The sequence below is a fragment of the Alternaria arborescens genome (genome assembly GCF_004154835.1).
Source record: "Alternaria arborescens strain FERA 675 chromosome Unknown contig_36, whole genome shotgun sequence".
NCBI classification, from domain to species: domain Eukaryota; kingdom Fungi; phylum Ascomycota; class Dothideomycetes; order Pleosporales; family Pleosporaceae; genus Alternaria; species Alternaria arborescens.
In genome coordinates this window covers 202397-221508 of record NW_021167891.1, presented here as the reverse complement: position 1 = coordinate 221508, position 19112 = coordinate 202397, and the positions used below count along the sequence as shown (strand labels likewise).

Here is a 19112-nt window from a genome sequence, read left to right as displayed (position 1 = left end):
GGTGGCCGTCGCGGGTACCTCTGGTGTGAACTGAAGAAAGCTTAGCTATGCATAAAACCTGAGTGGACTTCCTGCATCACGGTACCTCAACTTCACCAAAGGCCACGCACTTCTTCTCACTATCAATCATTCGACTCACTGGATGGACCTTTCCCTCTATCAATACCTAGGTACTGCAGAACGCTTTCCTAGGTATCGATGACATCACTCTTAAATAGCTCTTTGCTTCTTTCATCTCGCCACTGATTGTCGTCCTTCCGCCACATGTGACCTTTTTCCTGGCTGTTTCATCAAGTTTGAGGTGTGTATATAGAACGATGTTCAAGGTGGGGCTGTCTCATCTGGTACCTCCTTATTCTGCTTCCAAAAGTTCTGGAGATATTGTCTGAGATATGCCGGAGCGTGGACACGTCTACGTCCGAGCCATGAAGACTGCGATAGCTTCCCCAATTTTCTCCTTTACTTCACCTGTAATTGCGACGTCACGAGGCGGCAGCATGCACTCTTTCACTTTGCTGCCTTCAGTCCAAGATAGAATCGTAGGTCAGTCACACACGGTCTCAGGTGTCCTGCACAGTATCGCAACAATCTCTCGCCACAGCCGTACTTACGCTTAACGCCTCCACTCAACCCTCACACCGCGCAAAATGGCACGGGTTGAGGGCGCCGCGCCCGTCTGCGTCGCGAGCATCTGCACCCACGATAAAGCTGCTACTCTTGCACCGAAGCCAGCCTCTCCATTAATGTGCCCGACGTGCACAATAACTTCACAAATCGCCACTATTCAGTCCGTACAAGGACAGTTCGACGCGCGCGGCGGAGTGCTCAAGTCCCAGAAAAGGGGAGAAAATTGCCACACAGCAGACGCCCACAAGATCCTTCGAAAGGCCTGGCGTACCGCGAAGATTGCATTGGCAAACACCATAGAGAAGTTCGAAGACTTACTTGAAGACAAGAACACACCAGTCCAGGATCTTCCAAAGCTGAGAGAAGCATTGAACGTGTGGGACAAGAAGAAGATTGTGCTGACTAGGGTACCGGGTCTAAGATACGTCCAGGGTGCGGAAGAAGGAGAACCGACTGATGAGGAGAAGGAAGGAGCCCGGTTACTGATGGTATGGCTGAAGATGGTTGTTGAGAAAGAGATGACACAAGAAGAGCTGCAGTCGTCTCGAACAAATCCGCCAGTAGACACTTCACTTTCAACGTCATCACAAACCCCTGACGCCAGCCGGCTTCAGTATACTGTACCACAAGAGCGTTCAGGTGTACGTCAGTTCGAGTTCGAGTGTCCACTGCTAGCAATTGCGCAGACGCTTGCCACATCGTTGCCGGACCACCAGCATAACGAGGCGATGCCTAAACCGGTCCTCAAGCGGCCTCGCGCCATCACTTTGACAGGCAGCCAATCCTCCTCGCCATCGCCACTGCCCAAACGGGTTCGCTTATCAGATACCGTGACTATGTCGCCTGAACACCTTTACGTCGCCAACCCTCCACCTTTCCAGCCGCTCTCTCGCACTGCAATAGTACTACCACACGCTACTCACACGCTTGCCGAGCACCACCGCCGGCGACCTGAATTCCATCGCACGACTGAAGTCTATGTGCCTGGCGTTTGGGCGTCGGAGGCTTTCAGTGAGAAGGTCGATACAAGCTTTCGCAGCATGACGCGCCAAGAGATGGAGAAGCGATACAAGCAGGAGTCAGACGAACAAGAGCAAGAGCAGGAGCTGGCGATCAAACTAAAAGATACTAGTAGAGGCTGGGTAGCGCTTTGGTGGGCGAAGAAGATGGCGCCAAACTTGGATCTGGAGAAATTGGAGATGGAGATGGAAACGGAGATGAAGACGTGAAGTGAAGAGATGGAAGTTGGCCAATGTGGTGTTTACTTTTGACGTGCGAGAACTTGCGAAGCACGAAGGGTGGGTACTTGTTACGAAAGTATTGGTTTGATGCGTTACATCGTGGCAATGTCGCAATTGAAGACTGCATAGCATGCAATAAGCGTTTTGCCCAGTCGTTCGAATGTATGTGTGTGCGCGAGAATGAACAGGGTCGACACCGTGTCTGGTCCTTTGCGGATTTCAAGTTCTTGACGCTCTGGTAAAATATGAACTATGGATGATGGCTGGTTTGCTGGTATACATGTCTAGGACAGGCAAGCTGCGAAGCGTGCAACTGAGGAAGCGAGTATAGAATGGCAGAATCACAGGTATACTGGGCAACTATACCCGGCTAATCAAAAGACGTTGAAAATGTTCCTGGCAGAGTGTGGCGCGTATGGTGACCTTACAGAGTCTTTCGGCCCTAGGAGATCTTATGACCCTGAGGATTCTGATTCTGATTCTGGTACAGATCATTACGGGAGCAATGCTACTGGGAGTGATGATGCTGCTGGGAGTGAACTTGACAGAAGCGGTGTCACTGGAAGTGAGTATGGGTCGCAAGAAGAGAACGAGGAAGGCGAAATTGAGGAAAGCGAAAACGAAGAACGAACTTGCGCTCTGGTCGATTGGATTACAACATACCCTAAAAGCATTAGCAGTACTGCCCCACTGAATCTTGGCAGAGGAGAAGTCGATGTGTGCTTCTACATCGAGTGTACAGACAATATTGTCAACACGAGCTTCCACTTAGACGTTTGATGGAGCATAGATTCTTGCATCCTTTTGCAGCTGAAGTTTCTAGGTAAAAATCGGAAGCGCTATGACGTTGCAGCGTCCGGTGCACTCCGTCCGAAATGTCAAGCTAACTAACCATCCGAGACTCCGCTTCCGCGCGCTAGTGGGCCTTACCGTCGACTACTCCGTGGGAAGGCACGTAGGCATTACACCATTGAAGGAGAAATGCTACACTTAGGCCCCATATAGCTAGGTACGGTCGAGTGTCGCACTTTTTCTTCGAGTTAGAGTGTGGTCAGAGACCAGCTGCATTTGTAACATTCAGCCGCAGAAACGACGGAGTCGGCAAATGTCAATTGCGATGTCGTACACGCTTTGTATGATAAAGGAATGGAATCATTACCTAGAAAGTGGCTCAGTACGGTTCCTCACTGCCTTTGAAATCCGTAACTAGATACTCTAGACGTCTTCCAAATCTCACCGAACTCAGACTCAAACCGTCATCATCACAATGAAGAATCTCGTCAACTGCCCTGGCTCGGGAGTCAAGGTCAAGATTGAGTCTGACGCCCCCATCCCCGAACCCAGCGCCAAGCAAGTCCTTATCAAGGTCGTCGTCTCCGGCTCCAACCCCAAGGACTGGAAAGTGCCAGAATTTGCCGCTAGCTACGATGGCCCTGACGATGACTCAATAATGGCGAGGAGCAAGAGGGGTGTAAACCAGGGCGACGATATTGCGGGGATAGTGGAAAAGGTTGGCAAGGATGTTGTTGAGTTCAAGGTACATAGTCCAGAAACTGTGACAGAGAGAAGGGATGCTGATGCAAGGAACAGAAGGGAGACCGCGTCGCAGCTTTCCATGAAATGGGCGGGCCAGGAGGTTCATACGCAGAGTATGCACTTGCGTGGGATTGGACTACTTTTCATATCCCTGCCGACAAGTCTTTTGAAGGTATACTCGTCCCTTTCACCTTGGAGCCCTGCGTTGCAGATGATTAACTTTGTGTCTTAACAGAAGCTGCAACAATACCACTCGCGAGCCTTACCGCCGCCGTAGCTGTATTCCGCAACCTCAAACTCCCCACTCCCTGGAATCCCGCAACTACTCCGACACCTTTTGTGGTTTACGGCGCCAGTTCGGCTGTCGGCTCCTTTGCTATCAAGCTTGCACGCAACAGCAACGTTCACCCCATCATTGCGATTGCAGGAAAGGGCTCGCACTACGTCGAAACGCTTCTCGATAGCAGCAAGGGTGATATTGTTATTGACTACCGCATTGGTGCTGACGAAATGATAAGCAAGATTCGCGCACACCTCAAGGAAGGCAACTACGGTGAATTGCGACACGGGCTTGACCCTGGCATCGGGCTTCCCAGTCAGAAGGTGTTGGCAGAGGTCGTCGCATCTGATGGATCAATCGATCTTGTTCTGCCGAGTGACTGGGACGTTGGGTCTTCGCAGACCAAGACAAAAACATCGGTCGGCACTGTTCATAACCAGGACAATGGCGCTCATGGTGCTGATGCTAGTGATCTGGGTTTGGTAACTTGTCGCTGGTTCACGAGAGCGTTGCAGGCGGGGACGTTCGACGGACATCCGTTCGAAGTAAGGCCTGGGGGGCTGGAAGGCGTGGAGCAGGCCCTGAAAGATCTAAAGGACGGGAAACAAAGTGCTGTTAAATATGTTTTCCGGATTGCGGATACACCTGGTCTTTAGGATCCGACAGCTTGGGTACCTAGGTAAACACCCTAACAATTGATGGTTATTCCATAGTTTTCTTTTCCGGGCAGATACTACTTTCGCACCTTATACAACAATGCGTTTCCATGGTTAACGTTCTGAAGCCATGTGCGGGTGGTGGGACCGAATAAGCGGATTTCACCAGAAACGCGATGGGTCTGACCACTAGATTCGAGCGGGGAGTAAATGGAGATCCTCTCTTCACAGAGGTCACATCCATGCTTGCCACCGCCACGTTTTTGTTTCTTGACCCGTTGTAACAGCACATGTAGAGGTTCAAAGTACTTTCTTCTTTCTAGATCCCGCATCAAAATCTTAATCGCCAAAATTCACCGGACCTGTCTCCGATTCAATACGCCGATTAAACATCAAGTAAACCCCTTACCCGAACTGGAAAAAGGTATGGTGCAGTAGCTCTAATCCTAGCCAGAATCTGACTTGGTCACAAGAAGAAGAGATGGATTCTGATGATGAACATAATCAATCGGTCAGAATCGTCGAGGAAAGGAATAGAGCTGCGCATTATAGGCGAAGAGCAGAAGCACTTCGCGAAAGGCTACGAAGGGGCGAGGAGATACCACTTGACGATATCACTGGCCCATACGTAATGTTCTCATCCGATTACCTCAGATTCTACGTCGAGGGCATGCTCCCCAGACATTCCTTCGGTGCATTCGATGATTGGGACGTTGGAACCATCGAGATCCGCCCAAGAGCCCTGAGGCCCTTCGATGGAAATCGCAGCAATGCCCTTGGAATACAGTGTTACCTTATGGATCAGCTAAATGAAGGGCTTTGGATAAAATTGGACGAAATTCCAGATTTTGCGGACACACATGCTTTCCATGTCGACACTATTGGAGGAGATGGTGAGTTAAATCACGCCCACATTACATTTCTGGGGGAGGGTGTCATTGAGTTGCGCCTCGAAGGTCGAGCGCTAGATTCCGAGCATGTATATACAGCTGATCGGTCACAATGGGGACGGCCGAAGGCACCTCAGGAGGTGCGCTATATTGGGGTGCAAGACGAAGACGAGGTGATTCCGGAAAACGTATACGATTCAGAGGAATGGGACATGGACGCAGAGGATGGCTCAGAGGATGATTAGGTACGCTTCATTACTATAAGGGGCTTCGGACACGGACGAGGATGTTAAAGAAGGGTAGTGAGCTTGCGGTATTGTGCCATAGGAAGGAGGAACATCTCGTTGCTCTCTGCTCTCAGGCCATAAGTTGTATTGGGCTGATCTAGGCTAGTATGCTAGGAAACCCTACTATATAGTCTCTGTCACCGCTGTCGTAGCCTGGTACCGATTCGTCTAGAAGTCCTGCACGACAACACACACCTTATCCTAAGCAACTCTTGTGCATCTAGTATTTTGTGACGCAGTATCATCGCCTGGCATCAACCATCATTATCTCATTAGATAGCAACAGAACAAAAACAAACGCCGTCATCGCGACGCGTTCCCAAAACCCTTCTATTACCTAACCGGCCGTCCATCCGTAACCTCTCCATATGCAGGAGCCTCATACTCGCCAAAGCAAGCGTAATCATAATCCGCAAGCTCAATCTGCTTCTGCATAACCTTGAGGAAAGTCTCCATGTCGCACCACCCATCATCTCTATCACCACATTCCTTGTGACTCCGCCCCAGCGGAATAGTCCTCTGGTTAAGTATGAAATGAACGTAGCTCGTCGGCGGTCCGTCGAGGTAAATCTTCTCGTCAGACCGATTGGGGTTGACAGGCGCAGGCGCTTTGATGACTTCGATATCAAGACGGCCGGCAAAGGGCTGGAGGTGCGAGAGGATGAACTCGCGTGGCGTTTTGATATGGGTTGTTGGGAGTACTTCGGCAAACTGCGTGATGCCGAACGCGACGAGGATACTTATAATGCCAGCGTCATGGCTAAAGTCCAGATTGAGGTTTTGGTCTATTGGAAAGGTGACGGTGTTGTTATCAAGGGTGATGTTGATCTGAGCGGAAGGGGAAGTGATGACGTGGTGTTGCATGCGAGCGAGGACTTCTTCAACGTAGCCTGGCTGTTGTTAGCAAGGCGAGAAATACAATGGAGGTTGTCAAGACATACCGACGCCAATAGCTCGGCCAACAGAAGAGCCGAACCCTGTACCGGCCTGGAATGAAAGGTCCAGAGCATATTCGTAGCCCTCCCACTCTTCGTAGGTAAAGAGACCGCACCAGTGGGAGAAACCGAGCGAGACGGTTTCATACGAACACAGAGCTTGAGCGTTGTATGTATCACTGATTGTCCAGTCAAGATCACCAGTAAGGTTGCTCCTGAACCTTTGATGAGCGTCGTGAAGATATACGCCAATCCACTCCATGAGACCCTCCCGAGCCATAGGCCAGCTTGAATGATTACATTGCTTGTACCCAGCAAGCGTATTGTTGAAACCAGGCGCCTCAATGGCCAACTCAAGCGTCGCATTTTGCGACCAACCTAAACCAAAGAAGCCCGCAAGGAAGTACTCTGCCGACTCTGTCATGCGTCGTTGCGTTGTACTACGAACAACGACCTTGCTTCCATTGTTGGGATACAGGTGACCGTATTGGTAATAATGCAGGGTACCAGAAGTAAACAGCTCTTGCTTGCCATTAGGAACCAGTATCTCGGCGCCGAGCAGGAACTTCCAATCGTTGAGAAAAGAGAGTGGTCCATGGCCAGTGAACTTGCCGGCAGCATCTGAAAGCTTCTTTCCTAGAGTCCTCTCTGCCGCTTCACCACTAACCTCGGGATACCGACTCCCATGGCGATGAACCATGTTCAGCCATGTTACGTTGGTGCCAGGCGGTATGGAATATTCGTTCACGCCGAAACCTCTCGGATTAGGGAAGTAAGGGCTAATGTTCGCCAGGCTCTGGAAGATGTTCTTGTTGTCCGCATTACCAGCAATGGGGATCTGGGTTTCCAGAGGCGTATTGGGTATGTACGACACACCAGCAAAAGGTGCTAGATTTGTCTGTGCAAGGAACGGCGCAGCGCCAGTTTGGGTAGGGCCTTGGAAATGTCCGTCATCTGTTACAAAATAGTCCGGAATCCCAGACGACTTTGTTGTTGGTGTGGCTGTGCTGTGTTCGCCTTGAAGGGGCACCTGGGCTCCAGATTGACCTATTCGCAATCAGTAAATGTTGCTCGAAGCTAAAACGAAGCAAAGTGGCTGATGAATGAGGCGCGCGTACCAAGATTGGCCGGGCTAAACGAGTTGAGAAGCTGCAGCGAGAGCTCGAGAATGCCGTGCATGGTGGGGTAGCTACGAGCTCCTACTCAGCGACGCGATCTCGATCTAGATGAAAACGGTCAGGAACGATTGGCCTGCTGCAAGACAAGTCACCGCTTCACTACGCGTCGTCTGTCGCTACACGGGAGTCGTCGCGTTCAGTTTTGTTAGGAAAACAGCTTGAGCTTGGGCCAGGCGTTGGAGTTGGCAGTGACGCAATGCCGAGGGCTGTCCAACACGGTATCCTTGACACTGTCGCCTACATGAGTGTTTCGCGTTCCGCCTCACTCCAATGCTCGATGAGCGAGAGTACATACACTGGTTAGGTTGGTTATGCTGCACGCTTACCATGCGAACCTGAAACCCCCATGCGAGATTGAAACCACCATGCTCCGAGTAGACAGAGTAATGACGGAGACGTCCACATGTGCAGTACGCCCATTGCGGAGATAAGGTTTGCAACGACTACAAGTAGTTATATCCGTACTCTTTGCTTTGGTGTGATTGCATGGTTCAGGCATCGACGAGACTTGACGTCTTGAACGTGAAGCGGGGATGCTAAGATGAGAGTGAAACCCAATATTGACCATGTCAAGGTATTCTCCATGTTCCCCGTACCAGGATTTCCAGGCTACATGACGATTTCATGAAGCGCACGCATACAGGAGTCGGTGTGTACGTGTTCTTTCTTGTTGTAATGTCTAAAAGTTAGTAGAAGATCGAGCAGACGTGAAGAAGTCATGCTGGTGGGGTGGTGAAGATCGTCTCCTATCTCCCGCTCACCGCACTGGTACAGAAGCTGAACAACCGCGCACTGTTACCGTGTACATCCATTAAGCGCGATGGCCTATATTTGGCTTCAGCTCATCCAGGAGCTTGTCAATCGCAATACCCAGCACTAACGTCGGTTCCTACAACTCAATCTCGCGGAACCCCTCTCTCTCTCTCCTTCCTCCCAAGCGCGGCCAATTTCGCCCCCACGAATCATTACTTTCCGATATCTTTAATCTCCCATTTTGAACCTTCCCTCCACCCAAGTGTCTCCGCTCCAATCAGAGACGTGAGAGAGAGCGGACCAAGAGCCGAGTTCAGCAAAGTTCTGTATACAAGGTGAGAATCCTTATTTCCAGGTCCTCTCCACCTGGCTTCCTCCGGCCGGTAACAAGTCGGCAAAGTTGTGTGCCACACATGGTCAGAACTCGCACGGAAAGGAAAGTGGAGATGGCATGTGGCATGTCTGCGCATATGTACAGGCGCATCATGAACCTGCATTACCGATGCCCCGGGCTGCAAGACTACGAGCAGCTACGAGCCGGTAGTGTTGCTGTACGAAGGGTTAGTGTAGTGAGTGATCTTGGCACACGGTGGACACCGGGGCACATGAGATGTTTGACACGTCGGAACCTCGCAAAGTGCACACTAGGGGCTTTTGCGTGTATACTGTATCGTGTCGCCGAATGCACTAAGGTGGCCACAGTCATCAAGTGCAAAAATAAATTATGACTTGTTCATGAGTCGCTGCAAGTTGATGTGATGAGACAAGGTTGATTGTCGGCACTCGTGCAATCGACAGAGAGGACAAGGAGCGGAGACAAGCACGTCCGAGATCCAAAGGGGCGGACGTAACGTAGGGGGCGGGCGTCGTGTCAACTGGTTTGCGTGGTTTTCTTAGTGCGACGGCTGTCACGCTTCCTTGTCTTGCGTGCTTTGCTGTTGCGAGCAAGGTACGTACCGAGGGGCATTCTCGGTGCGGGTCCTGACAAAACAGTTTTTCTTGCATCTGCCACACGGCAGCCTTGCGCGTGTTCCGTCGTTGGAGCCTGTTGGACGGGTCATCTGGTCACCGTATCTGGCATGGGCATGCAGGGTCCTGCCTGTTTCGATGCTAGATTGGGCAGACATGCACTGACACACATGCAGTCATGGAGCTGTAATCTGTATCGTGAATTGGCATCATCACGATGGACATGTTGGGCGGCGGGAAACAAGCAAGGACCAAACATGATTGACCAGTTTGTGCTTCGTTCTGTGCTCCTTGTGTGCAGTCGCGAAAACATGCTCATTCGCTCATGCAAGCTATGCTACTTCTAATTTTCTCCGTCAAATAAAACAAAGCCTTACATAGCGCCGAGTATCGACACAAAGGCCCCGATACTTCAGCTATAGGCTGGAAGACATGCAAGTCAAAGCTTCCGTCAAATCTTGCATCTGTACCGAGAGAAAAAAACGGACGAGGTTGGGTACTGAACAGAATCCTGCCATGGCATGAATCGAATTGGAAAGAAAAGAAAAACTCCCGTAACACCGTAGTCGCCATGACCCCCGTGAACTAATCGGGTAAAAGTGCAAAAGTTGTTGTAAAAGAACCAATGGTCGAGGGCGCAATGTGCCGTGGTATATTCGCAAAATGGAGCTGCGACAACACTGAGCTGAGCCAAGCCGAGCTCATATGGTTGTCGAAAGGGTGGTAAGACAGAAGCTGTTTGCTGAATCGAAGTGTAATGACGAACGCCGGGTCCCAATCCTGTGCCGCTATGCAGATGCTCATAAACGCGGTTTCAACGTGCGTACGTGTTCGTGTTGGAAGGATGCCATGATGGTCAGTATGTGAGGCAGTAGACCATCATAATTGCGTGGTAGTGAGGGTTCGAGAGACGAGTGGCGTCCATGATGAGTCGGGGCCTGGGTGGAATACCGACTTGGTGTAAGCTCACTGCGCCGGTAGGGATGAGCACGAGCACTGATTGTTATTTGATGATTCTGCCCTTGCCCTTGACTTTGGACGCTTTTCCAGCGCCCGCAGAGGTGAGCTTGCTCGTTTGCATGAGCTCGCCAATATATCTGCGCGGTGTTAGTCACAGGATGCGGACCAGATGGCTGAGGTACGTACGATTGCAGGAACTTGTTGCCGCCTTCGAGCTTTTCATGCTCGTTCTTGACAACCTCGACGCGATCAACAATCTGCATCAGACTGGCTTGGAGAGCTTTGGCTTGTCTAGCAAAACGGTTAGCTTGATAAGGACTGGGACAATAAGTCAAAACGCGAAACACAAACGACAAAAGAGTAACCAAGAAGCCATGGCGCAACGAGCGACGACGATGACGAAAACGACGACAACAGCAGCAACAGCGAAGTTGGCCGATGGTCTTCGCAGCCTCGACACGTCGTGCGTGGTGGTGCAGGGTTGAGTCACTTACTCTATCAGAGCTTGCCGAGCATCCTGGCCCATCTTCTCGATTTCTTCACTACTCCGGCGAGGGCTCATGGTCCGCGCATCGCCGTCATCGTACTCCTCCTCCTCCTCCTTCATCTCGACATTAGGGCTATCGCGGGGTATTATGATGGTGCCGCTGGATTTCCTGCTCCCTAGACGGGGCCTGGTCTGTAGTGTGGGGTCGTTTTTCATCTCCGTGTCGCTGATGGAAGAGTTGGATGAGGAAGTCGACATGTCGTCGGGGTAGGACTGGCGGCGGTCGTCTTGCGTAGAAGTAGACGGATGGGGAGTGATGAGAATCTGCGGGTTCATTGCACGAGACAGTATAGTGCGGCTCTCAGAGTGTAGGTTTAGGGATGGAGCCAGGTGGGCGAGCGTCGGCAAGAGTATGCCGTAGGTGGGTTCAGGCCAAGATAAAGCCACACGGTTGATGTGGAAGGATGTTAGAGTGGGTGGGCCCCTGTCTGCGCTAAGCCAGATAATGCTTCAGGGTCTCCCGAGACGAGGATCCTTGCCCGTGTAGCGTGGAATGCGTAGAGGAAGGTCGGAACTCTGACGCCTAGCAGAGATGCTCGGGGTGGCGGCGGCAAAGTAGTTCGATAGCGCCCTCGAATGACTCTCGACAACCTTTTCTGTCTTGCTGCTGTCGACTTTTCCCACGCTTGCACTCAAGCTTTGTGGGAGCTTTGTGTTGGAGTTTTGTGTTGATCGGCAAGGGCAGAGCACCCACCAGAGGCGCGGATGATTAGAAGCGGTCAATTAGCGCTGCGATGGCCGAACAACTATTGCCAGGAATTCGCCCAAGGAAACTGGGGCGCGTTGGCGAATGTATTCCGTAAAGTGCAAGGGCAAGCTGGACCGTGTGTATGCCGTGAATCAGACAAATGCGTGGGTTGTGAAGAGGAGCTGTTGCGATTGCAGCGCCCCGGCGAGGAAGAGGCGTGAGAAGGCTGAAAGCGGTGCATGACGTCGCCAGCAGCTGTGAGACATGGGAGAGCTGATCAATTGCCCCATTCTGCCACGTCCCACCGCACAACGAGCACGGCTCCTCGAGACGGGCGGCTGACATCACTGAACACTGCCGTGGGTTCCGTCAACCACCAATGGCGTGCCCCCTTCGCCCCCGACGACGTGAGAAGGAAGTCGCTATGATGGTGCCTGCATCATCCAACGGCGTCGCCTTGCGCTCTCTCTCGCAGCCTCAATCTTCCCCCTTCTGCACCCACACCACTCCTAATATCACAACATACAACACTCTTAATATCCGCCCCCGACCCACCGCCCCTCGCCGTCCAGCACAGCAGGCAATAGCGTACAGGTCAACGCGTTACAGACCGACAGATTGCGGGTCATGCTGTCCATGCGCACATCACCAGCCGCTCATGTTGGGCTTGGTCGCTGATCCCTCTTTGTCTGCATTCCGTTTCGTCGAGCATGCGAGCCAGAAATATATAAGATCGGCTAAGAGGACCCTGCGGCGGCGGCGCTGGCCTGCCACTTTTGCTCCCATGGTATTCATACATTGCCGTTGCGAACCAATCCACGCCCGTTGGCACCACCAGCATGCACAGCGCCAAACTTGCGGCACACTCAAGACATGTCGTGAGGGCCGCCTCGATGCGCCTCTTTTTTCAATTTTTGCAGGGCTCCAGTCGCTTACTTTCAATCGTGTCAGCACCAGGGACCCTGAGATCTCGTGCGCGCTTGACTCCGCACCGTGCCATGACCAATGACGAAATTCTGGTTTGATCAGCACGTCACCCTGGACACTGCGCAACCGCTCACGGTGCTTCTATTCGACCTTTGCTCCCCGGGCCAAGAGCTTCTTTTCGTGCAAGATGACAGCGGTGGTTTGCTCGTTGGAACAATTCCCGTCTCCGCCGCAATACTGTCGCACTTTGTCCAATCCCTAGTTCTCCTGCATTGGACAATGGCGATCTCCAGGATCATGACGTCCAGCGTTCCAACGTGAGAAAACACACTCGTCTGACTGGCGTACCGTTTCCCCATTATCAATAAGTCGTTTCAGCACTCATAGCTCCACCTCGCCGGTACGATCCGCATCTCGCTAGGTTGCAACTTGTGCTCAAGTAACCATTCTGAAGCGTCGAAATAGGTCACCGCTGTTCTGCTTCGTGACGATCGTTCGGGAACACGGCTGCTTAGGGAAAGACAGAGGAACGATTGTCATTTTCCCGCGGGTATTCGAGTAGGACCGGCACCAGCCGGCCTTGCAGCTATACTATCATTGCTTTATTCGGTCCGGCGTCGCGCAGTATGCCCCTACCATGTCTCTACCACGCGTCTACATACCTCGCCAGCGTACCATTGCCACTTCCAGTCGACAACGATCAGCACGGGGTTTCAAGGCGACGCACATGGTCTGCGGCATGAGAGCCACCATCGCATGTTCCTACAAGACTATGACAATTAACATCTCAAATGATTCACAAGGGACGTGACTGCATCACGTCGATACTTCGGAACCTTTACTAAGTTGACTTTGACTTGAGTGACTTCTGCCCACGTCACCCGACATGTGCCAGCATACTTTCGACTCCAACGTCGCTTCTCCAACACTCCAACACTCCAAGTCGACAAGACAGGCTCACCAGAGCTCGCTTAACGCACTTGATGAATCAATTTGCATGCTGCTAGCACCCTTCCCGTTGTCTTTGCATCATCGCTGGTCCGGCATTCGTCTGTGAGGTTTCCACTTTTCGTTCTTCGGTGGTTCTCCAGCAGATGGTACCTGAGTCATGAGCCCGCTGGCAAGGGTCCACCTGGTACACGCAACCAATACACCTATATCGGCCCGACACCCCCTTCTCTGATTTCACAACAAGGCGACATCAATCACGACACTGCGATCTTGGGACATTGCCGAACCCAGTAATCAAACGCTGCCGAACCAAGTCAAAACGTGCCGCCGTTGCGCCGACGTGCAAGCAACTGTGGACCTGCGGCCTATATGTCCGGTAGGGCTGCATTCGGAGACAGTGCGGCGTTTTGTGTTGCAGAGTCCCGCTGCTGGGATGTGATGATGTAAGTCAGCAAAATCGCATGGCATCGTATCACGAGGCTTGAAGAGTTGGAAGTAAGGCACCGACAGAATCGCCGGCAACGGCAATACCGACAACCACGCGTCCCTATAACGTACGATATATAGCCAATGACATGGTCTGCGGCATATTGAGAGATGAAACAATAGTTTCTACTGAACAGAAATAACTCGTTGCTTCTGTGTAGCAAACAAGTATCGTCTGCATCGGAGACATTCGCAACCTAACGGTTTACAGGACAGGAAACACCTACCGCCAAGACTGGCATATTGCGAACTAACATCGATCCTAAGATACATACACGTGTCCAGCGATACAATCTCCACGATATGTTACCGGATGCTCAAGCTCAGACATGTGTATCCCATCGGCAGCATTGTCGCTATCGATTGGCATTCACCTAACCCCACCCCATCTCCGGATGTGGCACTTCCACCATAAATGATAGACAACACAACCTGGCTTAGTGAGACCATTCTGTTAGGGATTCCCCGGATCATCTTACGGCCATAACCATCTCTGGCATATATCTTTGTCCATCATCGTTAGCTGCTTCCGTGGCCGAACGTGTCAGACCTGTATCGGAACATCGGGGACTAACAAGGCAACTCAGGCGCTGACGCGCAGGCTCCTGATACAAAGTGTAGCAGAATTTTTCCTTATCGATCAGCACTGATTAACAATCTTCATTAGCACGCTATAAAGCAGAGACTGGCGGTCGGCCTTCTTCATCGCGATGTCATCTCGATGTCGAATGCGCTTGTGCTTTCCATCATGGAGGCATCTATCTCACTTGATCATGATCTGAAAGCTTATTGTCATCATTGTGGCATGTAGCGCGGTTTAACGGTCATACAGCAGAGTGTAACACCCACCTGTGCAACGTCCCATTTGCAGGTCCCCAACTCAACTGAAAACGCTTTTTTTCTTTCGGTGAAGCATTCCCAGCCAGGACAATTTGCTTGCGAGATGCTCATCGGCTCAACTTACTGCTTGACCATGGTCAGTTATCGTTGATCGAACATGGGAAAAGCGTCAGCACGGTAAACGTAAACATGATTGCCATTATATGTTTGTCCCTCGTAGTTCTTCCCACTCTTATGTTGGAAGGCAAAAAACCATCGAGCTGCTGCTGGTAAGGGGCTTTTTTGTGCCCGCACCAGTGCTCGCTTCTCCGCATGCAGAGGCCAGCATAGCAGTAGGACAGTCGGTTGCTGCACTGCAAGTACAACGGTCTCGGCGCCTAAGCTGGTTCTTCGCAGGATGGGGCAGCTTTCCGCTTAAAGGGGAGGCCGCGACCTTCAAGTACACCGTCAGCCCCTTGTTCTCGAAACCTCCGTAATAACTGGCTGCGTAACGTTTACAAATAGAAATCTGTGGAGGCTGATATTTCTTGGCTTGTTGATGGGTCGGAATGGGTTCCCTGTAAATCCCGTCTACTTGGGTCCGTCGGAATTGATCAGTGTGCTTACATATCTACGTTTCGGTCTCTCTCTTGAGTATATTTGGTTAGTTCGTGCAATGAGGATATCATTCCACATGTGAGGATATGAATTGCCCTTTTTTAGTATTTTTTCGCTGACATTGAGGTTCGGAGATGTGTGTGCAGTGTGCTTCGTAGTTCACATTTTTTTTCTTTCTCTGTGCTCTGCCTATTCACCGTGTATACGGTTATACATGACCATGTGTCAAGATGACAGAATTAGAATCATAAGATAGCAGAGACCAACACAACGCAGCAGAGAAAGAAACACAAACAGAAAACTACATCACAAAACAGTAAGCGTTCACATGGTAGCTTAGTCACGAGCCCCCCGTAGTATCCGCATCACCTACCTCTTCAGAACATCCACCCACCCGCGCGGCATAACCTTCCCACCCTCCAACCCCTCTGCCAAATACCTCTCCCCGTCAAACCCAAACTCAACCAACAAATCCTCACTCCCCCACTCCCCATTGCCACTCAGCCCCACCGGAATCTTCCCCTCGCCCTTGACACCCTCCACATACCCCACCGGAAACTGTATACACGGGATACCCGTAAAATTCGCCAACCAAACATACTCCATATTCCTAATCTGCATATTGCCATTGGTAACGCCATGAGACAGCTCCGCGGGATCAATGGGCCAGCCTGCATTGGGTGTCGTGGGCGTGACGACAATGAGACCGGGGTGCTGTTTGAAGAGGGAAGCGAGGTGTTCCATGAGCACGTTGCGCAGGCGCTGGGCGAGCAAAAAGTCTGTGGCAGGACTCTGGCGCGCAACGCTCATTAGGATGCGGTTGGGTGGTGTGAGGTCGTAGATGGAAGTCTTGTGGCCGGCGGCGCCTTCGGCCATGATGGTCATTGCGTGGGCGAGTTGGCCTTCTGTAAGGAGTGGGATGCTGATGTCGATGATTTGGTAGCCTAGTTCTGATTCAAAGTACCGTAGGGCTGAGTGGAAGGCTTCTTGTACAGAAGGGTCGGCGCGGTCGATCCAAGCTTTGTATACACCTAGCACTTTGTTTCGGGGCCCTGTGTGCTTTCTGGGTGGGCTGAACAGCGACGAGGGGTATGTTGATGGGTCGGGCTGGGCGAGTACCCGGTATGCGATTTCTAGATCCGACATGTTGCTTGCGAGGGGCCCTCGAACGGTGACGGATTTCCCAGCATCTGGCATTGGGGCGACCGAGACGCGGGAGTGGGATGGCTTCAGACCGTACAAACCGCAGTAGTTGCTAGGTATTCTGACTGAACCACCGCCATCAGATCCAATGGCAAAAGGTATGAGGCCGTGTCCTACGGCAGATGCAGCGCCGCCTGAGGAGCCGCCCGGGTAGTATGAGCTATTGTATGGATTGATTGGTGTACCCCAGTTCGGGTTGTTGTTTGTGGTATCTTTCATAGTTAGCTTTGTACCAAGGGCCGTAGACACTTGTGCTCACCCATGCCCAGTTCGTGCATGGTCAGCGTTCCGACCAGGATAGCACCTTCTTTCTCTACCATCTTTGCGCACCAGCTCGTGTCCTTGTTCCCGCCGTTGCTATAGTCGTGGGTGGTGCCAATGTAGTGCTTGTACCCCTTGACCTTGAGATCGTCCTTGACACCAAAGGGAACGCCGTCTAGTATGCCCAACGGTTTTCCTTGCTTGTATCGTTGCGTGGAGGCTTCGGCGGCTTGTCTGACCATGTCCACCTTGCTGTCCATGAAGGCTGTCGAGTAAGGCGAACGCTGTGCGACATCTCTGCGAATGAGAGGAAGAAGGTGCTCAACAACATCGGTGGGCGTAAGTGCGCCGCTCGAGTATGCGTCGTGGAAGTCTTTGATGGAGTGGAATCGGCTCGACGAGGTGTGGTTGAACGATTCGCGCAAGCTGGATTTATCTGTATAGCTGGTAGGAGCTTCGTTCGACTCGGCCACCGGTATCACGGTGGGATCGTAGCGCGGGTCGATTCCGTCGAGCTGTCTGCATTCCCGCAAGGAGCTGAAGCCGGCATTGCTCCACAGGATGCCAGGGACCACCGGTACAGTCGCGACGCTGGGTCGATTAGCTTTGTGTGGAATTGAAGAGGCTCGAATGGCTCACAGATTGGAAAGATAGTGCAGTAAAGCTCCCTTGACTATAGGGTTCTTTCCTGGAGGTGGTGCCTTGTATGGCGCGTCGTGAGGTTTGGGGGTGGGATAGTTGAAGAAGCGCGGGGACGTCTGATTGCTTCCCGACATCTTGGCTATGGCTTCACAGGACCAATTGCAAGGAGAGCTGGAAGGATGTGCAATTGGCTTGCTGGTCAGATTGTGCAGCACTTGTATACTTCTTCGCTGTCTTTATTCTGTCATTTGGTATGCCTCGGGATAGATAGCTGAAGCATTGCGCTAGCTTTCACATGTGCTAGTCGCCGTGTTTCGTCATTGCGGGAGTCCCGGTCGCAAGCTCCAAGACATCCGTCGGCCCCGTCGCACGCGACCAGAAAGGAAGTTTTCCGAACAAGGCCAGAAAAGAAGCTTTCCGAACAAGACCTGAAACAGAAGACTACATGTATTCAAAATGTGTTTGCTATTCATTGCTGCTACAGAGCCAAATGCGGAAGCTTCGTGAAAGCTTCAACTCTCCTTCCTCCTAATTCCTCTTACACCCTGAGAACAAAGACGATATAATCGTGTGCACGGCTGGTGTCCACCGGCACAGGGCCCTTGAAGCTTCAAATTTGAAGGCATAATCGTAGTGAAAACCTCTCCTGGACTTTGGGAAGCCAGCGCCGGCTGCATCCGTGTCCATTCGAAGCTACCATGTGCATCTACTGCTTGCCAGAGACCTGGTCGCCCATGCGGTTGTATTCCTTCTGCATGTTCTCGACCTGCTTCTTCAGGTTCGCCATGTCGCGGTCCTTGGCTTCAAGCTCCTTCTTGAGAGCTCCAACCTCGCCGGCACCGCCAACATCCTTCAGGGAAGAGCCCTTCTTGGTGGCTGGGTCGCCCTTCAGGGTCTTGACCTCCTCCTCGAGACGGAGAACATCGAGGATCATGACGTAGGTGCGGTTGAGGATGAGCGACAGGAAGAGGGTGAAGCCGCAAAGGTACATGTTGCGCTGCGAGTAGAACTTGCGAGCCTGGACCTCCATGCGCTCGATGCCTCCAGCAGCGACGTTTCTTGGGAAGTCAGCATTACATCCTGTACGTGGGGCATATCGACTTACCCTCCGCGGCCATTGTCGTCTGAGCCAGAAAGCTCAATCTGCACGCGGTAAACGCGGTTGACGCTGTCAATGAACAGAATCAGGATGAAGATGAAGGTAATCTTCATGCCATATTGCAGCTTTGCTATTATGGGGCTCTCCGAGATGAAGGTGAAGAGCTTGCGGCGCCATGTGAAGGGAAGAGGGACGATGAGGGCGCAGAAGATGAGCATCTCCGTCACCAGGAGCATGAAGACCTGATTGAGTTAGCACACGAGCAGTGGCTATGGGAGACATTGAAGCTTACCAGGCTGTAGTAGAGCGTCATGTTGGCTACGTGGTATTATTGTGTTTGTGTGGGCGGGGTTCAGCTGGACCAACAATGGATCTGGGAGAGCTGGTGTGCGAATACGTGCAACAGCCAGCAGGGAGACGAGAGTGGTGCGGAGGATCTGAGGGGATTGCAGGAGTGTTGATGTGAAAGTGGGAACGGAAACGCGATGTGATGTAGGGGAGCCGCCAGCCGCCAGTGCCTAGCTGTGACGTATGATCGCAGCTTTCCCAACTTGCTCAC

General features: G+C 51.9%; 8 protein-coding genes across 8 annotated transcripts; 4 read left to right on the top strand and 4 right to left on the bottom strand.

Moving 5' to 3' along the window:
* Positions 1-647: 647 nt before the first annotated feature.
* On the top strand, positions 648-1856 carry AA0111_g10556 (hypothetical protein; the record flags this gene model as incomplete). Its single annotated transcript, XM_028644320.1, has 1 exon — positions 648-1856. One exon carries the CDS (start codon positions 648-650, stop codon positions 1854-1856), a length of 1209 nt encoding a protein of 402 aa, XP_028501926.1.
* Positions 1857-2258: 402 nt separating this feature from the next.
* On the top strand, positions 2259-2648 carry AA0111_g10555 (hypothetical protein; the record flags this gene model as incomplete). Its single annotated transcript, XM_028644319.1, has 1 exon — positions 2259-2648. One exon carries the CDS (start codon positions 2259-2261, stop codon positions 2646-2648), a length of 390 nt encoding a protein of 129 aa, XP_028501925.1.
* A 487-nt stretch (positions 2649-3135) lies between these two features.
* AA0111_g10554 (hypothetical protein) lies at positions 3136-4340 on the top strand (the record flags this gene model as incomplete). The annotated part of the gene is made up of 3 exons (XM_028644318.1): positions 3136-3405; positions 3459-3576; positions 3640-4340. The coding sequence occupies 3 exons, from the start codon at positions 3136-3138 to the stop codon at positions 4338-4340; spliced, it is 1089 nt and encodes a 362-aa protein (XP_028501924.1).
* Positions 4341-4971: 631 nt separating this feature from the next.
* On the top strand, positions 4972-5475 carry AA0111_g10553 (hypothetical protein; the record flags this gene model as incomplete). Its single annotated transcript, XM_028644317.1, has 1 exon — positions 4972-5475. One exon carries the CDS (start codon positions 4972-4974, stop codon positions 5473-5475), a length of 504 nt encoding a protein of 167 aa, XP_028501931.1.
* A 375-nt stretch (positions 5476-5850) lies between these two features.
* On the bottom strand, positions 5851-7631 carry AA0111_g10552 (hypothetical protein; the record flags this gene model as incomplete). Its single annotated transcript, XM_028644316.1, has 3 exons — positions 5851-6407; positions 6459-7499; positions 7571-7631. The coding sequence occupies 3 exons, from the start codon at positions 7629-7631 to the stop codon at positions 5851-5853; spliced, it is 1659 nt and encodes a 552-aa protein (XP_028501930.1).
* Positions 7632-10355: 2724 nt separating this feature from the next.
* AA0111_g10551 (hypothetical protein) lies at positions 10356-11135 on the bottom strand (the record flags this gene model as incomplete). Its single annotated transcript, XM_028644315.1, has 3 exons — positions 10356-10449; positions 10499-10603; positions 10807-11135. The coding sequence occupies 3 exons, from the start codon at positions 11133-11135 to the stop codon at positions 10356-10358; spliced, it is 528 nt and encodes a 175-aa protein (XP_028501929.1).
* Positions 11136-15717: 4582 nt separating this feature from the next.
* AA0111_g10550 (hypothetical protein) lies at positions 15718-17588 on the bottom strand (the record flags this gene model as incomplete). The annotated part of the gene is made up of 3 exons (XM_028644314.1): positions 15718-16763; positions 16811-17403; positions 17452-17588. 3 exons carry the CDS (start codon positions 17586-17588, stop codon positions 15718-15720), a joined length of 1776 nt encoding a protein of 591 aa, XP_028501928.1.
* Positions 17589-18160: 572 nt separating this feature from the next.
* Positions 18161-18866, bottom strand: AA0111_g10549 (hypothetical protein; the record flags this gene model as incomplete). The annotated part of the gene is made up of 3 exons (XM_028644312.1): positions 18161-18512; positions 18560-18795; positions 18846-18866. 3 exons carry the CDS (start codon positions 18864-18866, stop codon positions 18161-18163), a joined length of 609 nt encoding a protein of 202 aa, XP_028501896.1.
* Positions 18867-19112: the final 246 nt, after the last annotated feature.